Source organism: Lingula anatina, chromosome 9, assembly GCF_051362555.1.
Source record: "Lingula anatina isolate TDL-2025a chromosome 9, LinAna3.0, whole genome shotgun sequence".
NCBI classification, from domain to species: Eukaryota; Metazoa; Brachiopoda; class Lingulata; order Lingulida; family Lingulidae; genus Lingula; species Lingula anatina.
Genome location: NC_141775.1, coordinates 4,416,346 through 4,432,310, shown reverse-complemented (window position 1 = coordinate 4,432,310; position 15,965 = coordinate 4,416,346). Strand labels below are relative to the sequence as shown.

The following is a 15,965-nucleotide window of genomic DNA, read 5'->3' as shown; positions in this document are numbered from 1 at the left end:
TGAGTGAAGATAACAATGTGGGACACGGTCAGATACCTGTCAAATTACAGGGGTTCTTTAAAATTTGAAGCATTAATTAATACCCCTGTCATACAAACAACACACTGCGACTTTACCTTCCATTCACTTTATTCGTGCCTTGTTTCGTGCTTTTACTTATAAACTGGTTTTAAAAACGTGAATAAAAAATTAACATCTGGTCTCTTTAGAAACTATTTACTTTATGCCATATTTACACATCGCACAATAAATACCTATTCCATTGTACTTCGTCCTTGTTTCCCGTTTGTCTTTTTAAATTGCACTTTCGGTGGGCACACGATCAATAGTGCCATACGTGATGTCTATTATTGGCGCACGCAAAAAAAAAAAAAAAAAAATCCAATTTTTGTCAAAGGAGATACAACAGAAACATATTTAACGCTTTAACGCATTTCAAACAAAATTAAAACCCTTAACTGTCGTGATGACCATTCAGGAAAGTCTGCACAATAGTTGTCTATCGTATATCTCTCTCATCACGTTGCCAACAGCTAAATGACTGGGAAAAATAAAAAGAATCAACTTTCATTAAGCACATTGGTGACGCGTTAAGGAACAGAGTTGCGACACTGTCTGTGGACATGAGATTGTTCTGTGGTCATGACGTCGTTATGTAGCAATGGCGTCATTCTGCGCTGATGATGTCATTTTGTAGCCATAACGTCAAAGCTAGCCTGATATATTTTCACAGCCATACGGATAAATGTCCCCGAACAGAAATTCCCACATTTTTTCAATGGAGGTGACAGCAGGCGATGCTATGAGTCGGCATTTCTCATCAGCCTGGCGTTTCTCCCGCGTGTTAACAGCATCTTCCCTCTGGCCCTCTGACACCTCTAGGTCGGACAACTCTTCTGCAAAAAGAGATTATGATTTTTCTCATTTTAAAGAGATCCGAGATGCAGTTTTCAGGTTGTGTTTCAAAGTGCAATTACGCTTTGTTTTACAGGAAGTTTTGAATACAAATAATATAAAAAACTCAAATCCCAAAATTAATAATGAAAATGAAAAATAATGAATGGCACCAACGTCTGAAGAGTTCACTCGCAGAAAAAAAGGATGTAATGTGGCACATGGTGGTTTGTGTGCCTAATACGCCAAATAAAGGAATATGAGACAGTTTCGTACCGTCCACATCTCTCCTCTTTCTTCCAAGCCCTCCACCTCCCCCGAATGGGTCGAAAGGCGTTATGGCGGCGGTTTGGAAGTACTGGCATTGACTGGCCGCGCAGACGTACAATGGAATCCTGGTGCGGTACTCAACAGTATTCGAACAAATGTAGAACACAAGGGGCTGAAATGTAAAATTAATAAATCCAAAAACTATTTCATTAATTGCCTTAACGCTGAAAAGTGCATGGGGACGATGCCGACGACGCCGACAGACGCAGGTGATGGCCCTCAGAACAGTCAGACTGTATCTGTGCATAGAGATGAATTTGTAGTACAGCGATAAGGCTGAAACTTTATGTACCAGAAATGTACATGTATAATAAACCAACACAAAAGTTTCATACAAAGCAAGGCGTTTCCCACTGCGGCGCAATACATAGCAAATTGAAAGAAATATAGACAAAACAATCAGAAAAATAGTCATGGAAAAAATATGTCGTTTTTTCTTCTTCACTGCATTAGCTGATCTGCAATTATTTTAAAGCCCACTTTTCCTCCAAATCCCAGAAATTTTGGCCTTTTTGTGGGATGATTTCCATCTAGCCACTGCTTAAAATATTTTCTAGGACAACCCTAGTAGAATCTATTCCATCCGCCTACCCGGAGAAACGCTTTCAGCAAGACTGGGTCGTATGCTGCAGTAATGTTCCAGCTATCAAGACCCACACAATCAAAAGGGAGGATGTTACATTCGTCAGAGGTTAGGCAGGCTCTGCCTTGGACTGAAAATAAAAAGAGGATTTTCTTGAAGTTTCGATAAAGTGTAAATAACGCAGGCCTACGAAAATGCATATGGCTTTACTAGGCCCGTTTCAGGTCTCATAAAAGATAGGCCTAATTGCCGTTTTCTAACACGAGCCTTAGATTTTGGACCACAAATGTACAAATTAAACGTCTCCCACCACGAATTAAGAATTACTAGCCTCAAGCTTAGCGTTTCATTACACAAACAATTTGGCCAGCTTCCATCCGGGTCTTTGGCTCTATACATACCCCCCAAAGATTCTTTTATACGGCACAAATGCATTCTCGACAGTCTCCGGTTCATATGGAACGTACCGAACAGGTAGATAAGCGGATAAACGCTGTACTTGTGGCAAGTAATTTTACGTTGTGGTAATTAATTCGTGGCTAGAGTCCTTAATTTGGGCATTTGTGCTCACAAAGCCGAGTCCAGAGTTGAAAAAATAATCCGTTTAAAAGGCTTGTCTAAAGGTGCAATTTTACCGCTCATTCTCGAAGTCACAGCACCAAAGGTAACTACTGAAATTTTCTTATAAAATTATAAATCTACGTTTAATACAAAAATAAAAAAGCTGAAATATGCTTATTGAAATTAATACATGTGTTTTGATTCTTTATTTTAACGATTAAATAGGGGAGATGTCATCGTATGTCGACTTACTGGGGTCACAGGTACCGTTTAAGACATTAGGGGTAGATGTCAATGGACAAAGACAAACTTGGCTGGACAACCCCATAAAGAGGAAGAGGAAGTTGGTGACACATCTTGTATCGTCTGCGCATGACTTGGGCATCATGACTGCGGTAGTGAGGTTGCCGTGAGAGGGACTCGTACAAGACGTGAAGAGTCCGGTGCCTGCAGGGTTGGGAACCAGTCCTATATTGATAAAAAGTATAGAATACTGAATTATATTAGAAGCATTTAAACTTCTGAATATATATTCAACTAGGCAGCAATTTTTATTATTATTGATTATTGATTGATTTTTGATCCAGATCACTACCAAAAACTAATCAATTCTAAGTTAACCCATTTCTGACCTACCCTGAAAATTCCATCGAAATTCATCCAAAACTTTTTGAGTTATTTTGATGACAGACAGACAAACAAACAAACAAACAGGGGTGAAAACATAACCTCCTTGGCGGAGGTAATTATATTATTTTCATTTCTCCAGGATCTAGGGTAACAAGAAGGTTTTTTTTTTTTTTTTTTTTTTTTTTTTTTTTTTTTTTTTCAGCCCCTCTACAAGGGGGCCACTTGTCTCAGTTGCGGCGTAGGCTGCATTCAGAAAAGGGGGCTAACTGGTCCGTGTCAAATATCACTTGAAAGCTATGCCGCATCATCCCCTAATGATCTCCCCGCCCACTACACGGCAAGGCCTGCAGTGGCATCGTAATTTAACGGATTCATTCTCGGCTGCAGGGTTAGAAAAAGAACACAAATGCTAAACTTTGAAAATTGATATTAATTTTTGTCTCGTAAAACGTGATCCCAAGAGAGTCCACTCGATGCCTGTTCTGACGATAAAACACAGTTATGTAATTACAAGATCATGGATTGAAATGCAGGAAGGCCTCTGCGAACAAACGGCACGACACATTAAGATAAACCCCCAAAGTTAAACATAATCTACACATTGAATCAACACTGATGAATTATAATGACGATAATTTTCTGACACGCGTGCTCATTAGGTCTGCAATGAATGATTTTACATGCAAATTTATGCCAAAGATCAAGGCGTAGACAACGCCAGGGTGGACAATATTGATATGGGAGCCATCCAGACAGTCTACGGCAAGGCTATTAGCAGCCTGAGGAGTCCCAAAAATAAAAAAAAATTATAAAATTGGCCTGGCTCTGTTGTTGATGATTGTTGGCCAAACTCTCGACTAAATCTCGCTTAATTGCAGGATAATTCACGTCTTAATAGAGCTATCGTGGATGTTTTCTGTTGGGCATGCGCATTATGGACGACTGACTGTCCTCTCTTTATTTTCTCCAGTATACAATATCTTGTAAATATTGAACATGGATACCATCAAAACTTTAATGAATAGATACTGAAATACTATGAAAGGTCACATACATGTTTTACTGATATCTAAATAATTTATATATTTTTTAATCCATGACAGACCTAAATTACATGTAGTTAGGGCTAAAATGCAGGAACAATTTACATAACTTTTATCCACACATTACCTCAATTTGTGTCTAATAATATGCAGAAACATATAATTGACCTGATATTTTCAATTTATTCTAATGAATGTTTATCTGTTTTGGTCCCAATAATAGTTTTAAATATCTAAACGGTTTACAACAAAAATTTTTAATTTTTTTATTGTGTGAAAGAACTTGGGTATATCATAGAAGAAGAGAATCTCTACTTCTGTGGGTAACTGAGAGCAAATATCAGACAGATTACTGTACAGGGTCATCTGCGTGCGAAAAATACTTCGTCCTGCTGGAGATAAGAGATTGGCGAAGGGCGTCATAACATAAAATGTCCGGCCGTAAGCTACCACTAATATTCCTATGCCATTTATAACCACTTACCTCTCATTTACGTGATGCCCCCCTCCCCGTGATGCCCCCCTCGGGATGTCGTGATGACCCCCACCACTAACTGAATAAAAACCAGTAACTGCCTCAGAACTCGTACGTATATTTAAACACATAATTTCAAATTGGCTTCAGAAGTTTTGGACATGTTTTTCTCCGCATATTTGAGAGCATTCGAAATGGCACGAAGCGACAAAAACACTTCCCATCATGGTTTCCCCCACTGGCATTCGAAGATATTTGCCTTCGAATATCTCCCCCCCCTCACCTTTCCATTCACCTCACGTCAGATTCCAATATAATTTGACAGAACTTACCGCTGAATTCTGGAATAACAGGCGGCGGTGGTGCTGTCATTCTGCCTTGGTAGTTCGAGTAGACTGGCTATCTGGCTATCTGAAACGCGAATTCTTGAGTGTAAGACCGCATTCACAACGAGTTGAGCCATGGCTCTACAAATCCACGAACTAAATATGGCGGACGTACATGAAAGAAAAACCGCCTGATCTTTTAATAGTCTCTCCGCCTCTCACACGCCTCCCTATGTGTCGTCCCAATGGAGCCGAGATTTAATGACTGAACCCCCGCAGGGACGACGCGTGGGGAGGCGTGTGAGAGGCGGAGAGACTATTAAAAGATTAGGCGGTTTTTCTTACATGTACGTCCGCCATATTTTGTTCGTGGATTTGTAGAGCCATGGCTCAACTCGTTGTGAATGCGGTCTAAGGCTCTTAACACATCGAGACGTTCACTTCAGCGATATGGTTGCACCCATACATTTTCTAACAGGGCCACGGAGATACAATCTTTCAGTAGATATTCACAGATATTTGTGCGAGTATCTATGTGCACTTTCCTGTAGATCCGTTGTGTTGCCAGCAAGAATGGTTGCACAGAAATGACGTCATCACACAGCTGGCCTCCGGTAGAGAGTAAAACCGGTATGACAGGTATGGTAGTCCTCTAGGTCCAAACACACAAGTACTGTAGTCCCTTGCCCATTACTTTGTACAGGTGACATTCGTCCCATATACTAACCCCAATACTCCGACTATTACCTGTACCTTGGACATAAAAATGTCCAAGTCATATGGGACCCCGGTCATATGGGACTTCCATTCCTAGAATTATCATTTCTGTCACACCGGACATTACGTAAATGGGTCGCCTGCACGGAGTACCCCCGATACGGCCAATTAATCGACTTAACTTAACTTAACAGCAGGGAAGGCAACTCGCTAAGGACTTTTTAAGAGGGAAAGCCCCCCTTAATAAGTCCCCGTAGTAAAATTCCATTTTAGGACCTCTAAAATGTATCGAAAGGAAATGAGTTTTGGTTTACAAATATCTCTCTATATCGTATTATCCCAAACATGTAACACAAAAACAATGTCTAATAGTCCGCCATTCAAACGATTTCAATTTTGGGTTTTAGTTTTTTTCCTAATCACGAATATCAATGACAAGTTCTAGTAATGGCTTTTCATGGAATTTAGCTTATTTCTTCGTTATCCCTCACTATCCCAATTTTTGACTTCTATCCCATTTTTTTTGTTGTCATCCTGATTAAATGTTGGAAGATGAAGTCCATGTACATAAAAGTCAAATTAGTGTTTCACTTCGTTACCAATAACATAAGTGGCCACTTCTCACACGCACATTCATTAATTAATAAACCATACTATTAAAATGCCAACAATATATATATATATATAATAAATGACATATCTGTAACAGAATATAAAACGGCATGAATAAGGTGGTCAATACCGGTATACATACCTTCCAGCAGGATGCTTTCACAAATTAAAGAAGTGATTAGCAAGCCAGTCTAGACCAAATGGCGAACGCACCAGGTCGGCCGCTGTATTCTAACTGCTCCAACCCGACTGACGGAGGAGGAAGTCCGCTGCACGTTTAAGATAGAAGAGGGTACTCATTACAAAGGGGTTTGGGGTGGCTGGGCACTGCGTTATCTTTACGATTGAACTAAAGACGTAATTACATGTTTAAGACATGGCTAAAGCAGTAGTAAATGATAACATTAGTCTCAATGACCATGTCATCCATGTTCGTGACAACTGGTTAAATGATAAATAATTCTTCTTACTAAAATTATTTGTGACGGGAAGAGGGATGTGGTCTCTAGATCTGAGAGTAATTACCATTCTTTCAAGATATTTGCAATTTGCAGATAATACAAATGCATCAATAACTACAGATTTAGACTTTCTGTAATTTTTGTCACTCTTATCAATTGATTAACTTTGATAACAATGAATTTTACTCATAGATGTATCATTTCATACATACCGTCCTGACATTTGTCATTTGTTCATCATTTAATTGTTTATCCGGTGAATCCTGGCGAAAAACACTAAGAAAACCAAGTAAGCTCTCGCGTGTCACATTGGTCCTGCACAAGTTGGCTGAACATGTCTACTCTTGTAAAAAAACGTATTTGGTGTATTATAACAGTATTTAAGTGTGGGCCGAGAGCAATTCCCTCTCACAATTTATAATATAAATAAAAATGAAGTACCCATTATAAAAAGTCAAGCTAGTCAGTGCTTCTTTCTGAATGCTAGTTTTTTAAAAACTAATGTACATACGCACTAATGAATTTTACCAAATATAGATTTAATTTTTGATGGAGCTTGTCCCTTGGAGATATGAAATATCCCACAGTACAATGCGACTTCTTAAGACCGGCCATTCCCGCGCCATTGACATATTCGGTAAACCAGTAGTTTCGAGTTTATAGAATTTTTGTCAACGTTTATTTAACTTATTGTTTTTATTTGCACTAAGGAATGTTTTAGAGCAATTCCAAAGCCCAAATTTTCTTTACAAGTGAACTATATCACATCTAATTGACCTATACTAAAGATTTTGGATTGTTAAAAAAGGGTAAACAAACTTTTGAATTATTAGGCACACATCCTACTTTTAAGTATTAAGTATTAAAATACTATCTACACGCAGAGAGGCAAAGCATGCACTTACACCCCGGGGCCCTATTCGACCCCTTAACAGAGGAAATACCCATCGTTCGCAGACCAGCTGAGAAGAACACGGTGTTCTGTAGCCTTTTCAATGAAAAAAGAAACCGAAGTCTGAACCACTTTCATTAATTTTATTCATTCCTTTGACTCTTTTTTGATAAAACATTCTGAAAATGGTTTAAAATCAAAATTAATTGACAAGTACATGCTACTGGCGTCCTGTCGTATGTGGATTGTATTCCGATTGCATATTTTTATTTCTCAATTTTTTGTCAAAAAAGCAATATTTCTATACTTCGGTTTCGTGGCTATCATTCTGAAATTCTTTGTAACCTCGCTTTGAAAGCCACCAGTTCTTGGTTTCAACATACTAAGAATTATGTATTCTGTAACCTCAAAGTTATATTAGGCCTTATAGTTGGAAATTTGAAAATCAAAATAAAAGAATCAAGAGTTAAAGGGATAATAACTCTTCGTTTTGGCCAAAAAAATGAATTTTCCTGGAGTAAACAATTTTCCCATATTTACCAACGGTTAATGATTCCATTTTTACATTCAAAGTTAGTCCCTGTTTTTTTTTTCTAAAAAGTTTGTTAAGAGATTATAACAGAGTATAGCCATCAATGGAGGTCACGTGGTCTATAAAGACAAGCTCAGATATCCTAATAATAGCTATAACTGCCGTTTTTGTGGTAAAACAGAATATATTATATTTCTGTGAGTTGTTCACAATGTTTTTATTGTGAAATATAGATCTCATACGAAGAGTTATCCCTTAAATTAAAAGAAACCGGCCAGAGGTAATATTTCCGACGTGCTATTAATAGCACACGGTGTAGCCCACGCGATCGTTTTTGCTCATGATGTTGCTGACGTAAGTAAGCCCGTCGCCTGAAGAAGCAAAGGTCGAGGAGCAGTCCCCAGATGACTCGCAGCGATGAAAAGCAAAGCACGTGTAGATGGGCGGAGTGACATTGAACGCAGCCATGGCTAAGGCACGTGCTCCTGAACTAGGATTGCAATCCAACTGATTATTGGACGGCATGTAGGATGAGTAGACGTCACGACACCTAGAATACAACACGACTCGTCAATGGACAATATATTAGTAAAGATACGTATATTGTGCCTAGAATACAACACGACTCGTCATTGTAGGGTAATAATGCTTCTAGTAAAAAGTAGCTCTTAGCAGTCTCATCCCGTAACAAATGCTGTTTGGCACATAAATGTGACTTATCTCGGGCATATTTCACAGTGTGACATTTTGCGTTCGGCTTTACCCTCTCTGGTTTTAATTTTCTTTCTTTCTCTCTTTCTTTCTTTGTCACAAATGTTACCTTAAGTATTCTCATCATCCCTTTTAATGATGAAAGAAACTGTTGTTATTATCCTAACTCAATGACACCTGTCACATTTGATAACTACAAAGTGCTAGTTTCAAGATCACGTATAAAGGCGCAGCACATTTACTTTGACCAAGCTCTGGAACTTGCAACCTGTAGAAGTCACAGTCCCAACCTTAAATGTGTATGAACGAAGACTGACCAAACATTGGAGTAACCAAAACATTAAAAACATCCCTAAAGCTTTTATTTTACCAGAAGACAACGTGTTCGATGACCTGGCGGATCTGGACACAGTTGAAGATCTGGATACAGAGGCTCAAAACGAACCTGCGTCGAGTACCTGCATGGGTAGCTTACCCGTAAGTAAAATATGCTTGTCTTAGACCCCATTTCCAGAGATTAGATCGATCTACTTTAGATCGACCTAACTCCCTGGGGGTTCACGCTAAATAGCTGTCAGCCGGGCGGACTCGAAAGTTAATTACCCCCTTACAGCTTGTAGTAGGCGGGACGGACGTTGATGCCGGATTATCTGACAGTAATCTAGTGAGACTCCCCGCGGGGATAGGTCGATCTAAAAGCTCTGGGAATACAGCCTTAAAAGCAAAACTGCAGTCAGCTTTTAAAATTGTAGTGTTTATTAAAGCAATTCTCAGAAACTTCACTATAAAACGGAAAACTGGTTCTAAAAAGTCCATTCATTTACCTGCTGTATCTAGAATCACTAATCCATCTTCCCCCGCAGCCAGTTGGTCTTCGTCCAAATGACTGACACATATTTCGATAGTCGTAACACCAATCGGACGATGCACTTTTACCATTTGCCGGTACGCGGACCTTGACAGCCAAGAACCGCAGTCCACTGTACGTGACGTTCTTTGTGTCAATCACTTCGAATGCATAATTGGCTAAAGCATACATTTTAAATCGAATGCATGAATATACAGGTACAAGTTGATTTATTTAAAATATAACTGTTAGATACATGAAAGAATGAATGAACTCAATGTAAGAATTAATAGACGATCATTGAAATGTACGATTCATAAATCAACATTTAAATAACGACAACATTTACGACAACATTTAAAAATCGACATATTTCTCGCTCAGTAACTATCTGTACTGTTAACCTTGGAACCTATAAGTAAAATGGGTCCAATTTTGTACGTACTTGTTTCACACGTGGTTCCAGTAAAGTCCACGAGACACGTGCACTGGAACCCATTAACTCTGTCCACACATGTTCCATTGTTCTTACAGGGGTTGTTTGTACACTCATCCATATCTAAAGAGCAAAAATAAACATCTTGTATTATTGTGTATTAGGAGAAGCCTGGCATACTTTTCAGGTACAAAATACACCCATATTAAAAGTCGACATATTTCTCGCTCAGTAACTATCCGCACTAGCTGTTAACCTTGGAACGTACAAGTACATGTAAAATGGGTCCAATTTTGTATGTACCTGTTTCACACGTGGTTCCAGTAAAGCCCGCGAGACACGTGCACTGGAACCCATTAACTCTGTCCACACATGTTCCATTGTTCTTACAGGGGATGTTCGTACACTCATCGATATCTAAAAAGCAGAAAATAAACTGTGTATTAGAAGAAGCCTCACATATTTTTCAGATACAAAAACCACTCATATTAAAAATCGACATATTTCTCGCTCAGTAACTATCTGTACTGTTAACCTTGGAACGTATAAGTAAAATGGGTCCAATTTTGTACGTACTTGTTTCACACGTGGTTCCAGTATATCCCGCGAGACATGTGCACTGGAACCCATTAACTCTGTCATCACACGTTCCACCGTTCTTACAGGGGTTACTGGCACAGTCGTCGATATCTTAAAGAAAATTGAAACGATGAAAATATTTTTATCACTCGGGCTCGTTTCAGGAAGTCCCTGGATCCTTCTGTCGAACAGAAAAAAACATATGAAAATGATCTTAGTTTTGGACATTCTGAAGTTTGACTCCCTTTATTTAATCAGTTGAAGCAAAAATTATTTCATACAAATCATTTCACACTCACCGTACTGGCATTTGTCACCGGAGAATCCCTGTGAACACAAACACTGGGGGAATCCAAGCACATTCTCACACACGCCGTTGTTTTGACAGAGGTTAACTGAACATGCGTCTATTCCTGTCGAATATACATATAGGTCCAACTTACTCATTACAACAATTGCACGTGAATCGTGGGTAGTGCCCACCTCACAAAATTTATGACATGTTTGTTTACTTTTTGTTTGACTGGTCTTTTCAGCAAGATCATAAAGCATATTTGATAGTTATTTTGTCGTGTTGGACCTTTAAGTTAAGCCTATTCATTTGACAGCCCTTTCATACTATTCAAAGTTCGGCTGACATCTTGATAGAGTAATGAATGTAAAATAAAACTTGTTTCAACTCGATTGCACCGCCAAGAAGAACAGTGATGCCATAAAAAAAAATTAGTTATATACTGCAGAAACAAAGAATATAGAGAGAGACAATTGTGTGAATAGAAATAAAGTTTTAAAAAAACAGTTGATAAGTTTCAAACAAATCGATATATATATATATATATATATATATATATATATATATATATATATATATATATATATATATATATATATATATATATATATTAAAACAAATGGATATATATCATATTTCGTTTTTGAAGGCCACCTCTTGGATCTCAGGTGTGGCCTCTGCATGATAAATATTCAAATTCAAAAGAGCGGATTTCGTTATTAATAGTTATGTAATTCTAACTATGGTGCAGAACAGATGAGTCATTTTAATGCGCATGCAGTTTTTATAAGTGAACCCTTCCAGGTGACACCCGTGCATCAAGATCTTCGAACCTCAGGCCCCTGATGTTTTAAATAAATATGATTTTATAAAATGGTAATATTGAAATAATTATTACCGCTCATGTGACCCTTTTTACTTGCACATTCCTTGTATTGCTGAAGTAAGTGGCCGAAATGTTCTTTTGCGAGCGCTAACTTTACATCAAGTTCCGACCCTATCACCGCCGCGGCGTCTCGCTTGCCAAATATGTCCTTAAAGGGTTTGCTTCATGCCGTCAGAATGGCCTGAACGGAACATATTCTTCAGAAAACATGCCCAACTAACGATATCTTAATCCAAATACACAAATTAAAAGCTCATTTTGTAAATTTTTGGCTTTAAAAAACGTCCTATTTGCTCGACCTGGGAGATAATGAGCTACGTGGTCACGTGGTCCAATGACGACAATCGAGCCACTGGAGAACAGAGCGTGCTTAGCTGTCAAACTGAGCTGCATTGTCTACCTGTAAGATGACTTCTCTGGCTTCTGATAAAAGTTTATACTCATTCAAATCTCTTACCCGAGGGGTCTAAATCCTCGTGAAGCTGTGTAAAACCATTTCCCGTCTAGTCATTTCTTTAACAAGCATTTCATTATGGTTATCCCAAGTTGTATAAAACACTGCATTTGAATGAGTTAAGGGAAATGTTGATTATTGCATATGAGGTCCATGTTATTTGTGAAATTTAATTTATTTTATTAAACCGCTGACACTCCGTCTTGCATACTTTTATTAAACTGAGGTAAACAATGCCCGTTACCTTGACAAGTCCTATCTTAATCATCCATCTAACTGGAACTTCCTTTACCTCTTAATTAGAGGGTTAAATGGCATTCAATTTGTCTTGCTTGTATCGAACGCACTCTCTATCTAAGCTTTACGCCAGTTATCTCAGGTAAAAATCTACCTGTGCGTTAGTTACAAAGCTCAGCTCCCGTAGACCTGGGGGTACTAGATAAAATCTGAACACCAGGTTTATCGAGGAGCTAGAGAAAGAAAGGAAGAATTTTTCCTGCACAACTTCATAGGAATTTTAACACGGACTTGATCCAGCTTAGACCTCCAAACTAACAGGGTGACATGGGCAATTTTCACAAACAAATCATAAAACTATATTTCAGTTAACCGCCTTTAAAATAAATATACCGTTCTGGGTAAATTAAAATAGTTATTAAATCGCAAGAATATTTTTGACTTAAATGATGATTTTATTATTAATGGAAATTAAGCTACTATATGAGGTACATTTGCTGTGATTACGCTGTCGTTCATGTTTTGCGTAAGTCTACATTTTGCTGTATGTGCTTGTAATCTTTTTAAATATGTGCGTACAATTTTTGCAGGTCTGGTTACCCCCCTGTTATGTGATGAAAGTATTAATTTGGCAATTAGTTCCTTAGCTTATTTGAATAGAATTGCAGTGTAAAATTTTCAACAAGATGTTGGCGAAATAGCCCATTACTCTTTGTAGGTATTTCCCCCGTCAAAGTTTGTCTAAAATTATCTTTCAATCTTTACTCTTTCAAAGACAGTATAAAGTTACCTGACATATTTTCGTGTAAACTTAATGACAAGCCAAGTGTCTCCAGTTCATTCCGTACTCAATTTTACCCAAGCAAATTTTTTTCTTGAGTAGATCTTTATAGCACGGTGTTATAAGCTTACAAATTTGCAAAAAAAAAAAAAAAAAATTGCGTACTGACGCAGAATTTGCGTTTCAAGTTATAAAATGATCAATCTTTTAAATTATTTAATATTTCAGATGAAATAATCTTCAGAAACAAATCCTCAAAGCATAAACGAATTAGGATAACGAACCATTTTATTATAGCAGTTCCCATTTTTTCTTTAATATAACGCTCTTTTTCCTGTTTTTCCTCAACACGTTTTCTTCCACGGAAGCTTCAAGATACCCTGAGAGCAATTTCTTTTATTAATGTTCGCGACCGTGTTTGAACTTAATTGTTTAAGTATTGATATTTAACGTCATTTACAAATACCAATAAAATAACCCCATGAAATAAATGAGATATATTGAAAAATATGAAAGCCCACCAAGACGAGTTTCATACCTGTTATTACCTGGCTTGGGAATTGCAGCGGTGCATAATTAACAGGTTTGTTGTAAACGAGCTTTTGGTCAACTACAATGCATTTGAAATGCATCAGCAATCAGTAAGTTTGCCAACTGATGACAGTTAATCTGAAAGACTACCAGCTCTTGATATGATCTAAACCACCTGAGGTGACCATGATCTAGAGCATCGCAACTATTGTCACCGAAGTTAGTAAGTAAGTCACGGAAGACCGTCACAGACAAAGAAAGATTGTCAACGAGAGCTGCAATTTTGCTGAATCCCACGGCAACACACCGAGGCATAACGAAAATTCCTCAACTCCGTTCAACACAACTTTCCTTAACTTCTCCGTCTGTACAGTATGCACCATGCAGCTCAGTTGAGTCTCATAGACCTTTATCGTGATTGTCGTCACAGTACCACGTGATCCAGATCTGTTGCTTCATTTTTGCATATTGAGGTGAGGTTTACTAAAACGCTTTTTTTCTACTAATAGATTGTTTTCATAATTTTTAAATGGCGGGGATCGATTAAAACATTCCTCTAGTGTATAGATTGAGTGCTGTATCTTCAAAATTCGAGAAATGGATTTTTACATGAACATTGTCCTTTAACAACTCCAGCGATGTCCGGTGTAGAAAGAAACTCTGGACAATCTTTAGCAAAAAGGGTGTACAGCTGATTCGTTTGCCTGTTCACAGAATACAGCTGCATCAATTTAAGGTATTGACTACCACGGTCGAATCCATTGATACTTTGGACAACAATGGTCAAAAGAGCAAAAACCCGAAGAGACTCCATCTCCCGCGTAAAATGATGTCAGCTTAAATAACCAAAAACCTTATTGTGAGATCTTTTCCACATGACTGACCCATCCCACACACGCACTGATATGTCTGTATGTGATGCCTATGTCATTTAAGGTTATGCATGAAATAACTCTTATAATATATATATAGGCCAGGCCCGTAGCCAGGGGGGGTTCGGGGGTTCGAAAGAACCACCCTTTTGTCAGGAAAAGGTCCATTTTGGGTAAAATTTGATCTAGGTACACATAAGTTTCATTGCAAAAGGTCCACTTTTTCAGTAAAAGAACCCCCCTTTTGAATTTGCTGGCTACGGGCCTGTATATATATATATATATATATATATATATATATATATATATATATATATATATATATATATATATATATATATGCCTATTTTAAAAAGCAGTAGGCCTAACGCTTGTGTTGCACCTTCCTCCTTTAAAAAGCGGGTATTATCGAATTAAGTATTAAGTATGCAGAAATAGATCAAAACGTGTTTTAACCTTCTGTGTATGGAGTGCATGCAAAATTCTACGTGGGTCGGTGAATAACAAAGAACAATAGGGCTTACTATAAAAATTAGTAGGCCTACGCATGACGAACATCTTCTACGCGAAATAAAGAATACGTCGGCAGCCCTTGTCCCTTCGCTTCTAGCCAATCAGAAGAGGCCCCGTTCAGAATGGATGATCCGAGTACTTACTGTTCTGCCGACTAAATATGGCCGACCACAGTTCAAAAGAGATGCCGCTGATTCCTGATGGTCTTCCCGCCTCCACACGCGCCGTCGCTGCAGGGGCCTAGCAATTAAACCTCTGAGCACAGATTTAATCCCTTTAAAGGGGCGTTTGAAGTCGAACCCCATTCGGAACTGTTTTTAGGTAGTAAAACCCTACCAAAATTAAGATTCCTTCCTGCATAGGCTCTATGTCATTCAGTTATAGCTAGCCTACCATGCAAGTGTCGGAGGTGTTATATACTAGGCTCTACTTCTTTCTGTTCTTCAAAAGACGCCTGGTCATGACTGTTTCATAAAATTAGGCTACCGGGTGGGTATATGCATTCTAAACGTTGTCTAGCAGGGTCCACATACATATAGACCAGACCCTATACATCAAAATCGAAATGACCGCGCGATCTGTCACTTTGTTCCTTGACACGGTGTCTGACACTGATTGGTCAATTTATAGCAGCACTGTGGTAATATATTCCTTCATCCGCTACACAAAATAGTTAGAAAATATGGTAAATGGACAATTGATTTGTTGATAAAGGTTGCGTAAAGAATATTTGAACAAGATTTTCTTGCAGTTATACAATTTATGCACCT

At 38.2% G+C, this 15,965-nt stretch overlaps 2 protein-coding genes across 4 annotated transcripts; both read right to left on the bottom strand.

The window, feature by feature from the left end:
• Nucleotides 1-111: 111 nt before the first annotated feature.
• On the bottom strand, nucleotides 112-6,440 carry LOC106178342 (uncharacterized). Of its 3 annotated transcripts, none has more exons than XM_013561477.2 (6): nucleotides 6,314-6,440; nucleotides 4,849-4,927; nucleotides 2,621-2,836; nucleotides 1,816-1,937; nucleotides 1,171-1,336; nucleotides 112-896 (listed from the first exon to the last, which is right to left on the bottom strand). In XM_013561477.2, the coding sequence occupies exons 2-6, from the start codon at nucleotides 4,886-4,888 to the stop codon at nucleotides 712-714; spliced, it is 729 nt and encodes a 242-aa protein (XP_013416931.2). In that variant the 5' UTR covers nucleotides 4,889-4,927; nucleotides 6,314-6,440; the 3' UTR covers nucleotides 112-711. The 3 variants fall into 3 exon arrangements, with proteins under 3 accessions (XP_013416931.2, XP_013416932.2, XP_086851294.1); XM_013561478.2 differs by lacking the exon at nucleotides 6,314-6,440 and adding an exon at nucleotides 5,590-5,635; XM_086995168.1 differs by lacking the exon at nucleotides 6,314-6,440 and adding an exon at nucleotides 5,309-5,472.
• A 1,213-nt stretch (nucleotides 6,441-7,653) lies between these two features.
• Nucleotides 7,654-15,425, bottom strand: LOC106178344 (uncharacterized). Its single transcript, XM_086995169.1, has 7 exons — nucleotides 15,339-15,425; nucleotides 10,929-11,042; nucleotides 10,627-10,740; nucleotides 10,354-10,467; nucleotides 10,060-10,173; nucleotides 9,592-9,793; nucleotides 7,654-8,606 (listed from the first exon to the last, which is right to left on the bottom strand). The coding sequence occupies exons 5-7, from the start codon at nucleotides 10,169-10,171 to the stop codon at nucleotides 8,357-8,359; spliced, it is 564 nt and encodes a 187-aa protein (XP_086851295.1). The 5' UTR covers nucleotides 10,172-10,173; nucleotides 10,354-10,467; nucleotides 10,627-10,740; nucleotides 10,929-11,042; nucleotides 15,339-15,425; the 3' UTR covers nucleotides 7,654-8,356.
• Between the last annotated feature and the right edge of the window lie 540 nt (nucleotides 15,426-15,965).

Bases quoted from the DNA above. Each gene is read 5' to 3' on its own strand.
- LOC106178342 (XM_013561477.2), bottom strand. From the start codon at position 4,888: ATGACAGCACCACCGCCGCCTGTTATTCCAGAATTCAGCG. The intron at 2,837-4,848 runs GTAAGTTCTGTC...TTATCAATATAG, and splicing joins TGTTATTCCAGAATTCAGCG to GACTGGTTCCCAACCCTGCA. The intron at 1,337-1,815 runs GTAGGCGGATGG...TTTACATTTCAG, and splicing joins TGCTGAAAGCGTTTCTCCGG to CCCCTTGTGTTCTACATTTG.
- LOC106178344 (XM_086995169.1), bottom strand. From the start codon at position 10,171: ATGGATGAGTGTACAAACAACCCCTGTAAGAACAATGGAACATGTGTG. The intron at 9,794-10,059 runs GTACGTACAAAA...TGTATGCTTTAG, and splicing joins TGGAACCACGTGTGAAACAA to CCAATTATGCATTCGAAGTG. The intron at 8,607-9,591 runs GTAAATGAATGG...GTTGTATTCTAG, and splicing joins AGTGATTCTAGATACAGCAG to GTGTCGTGACGTCTACTCAT.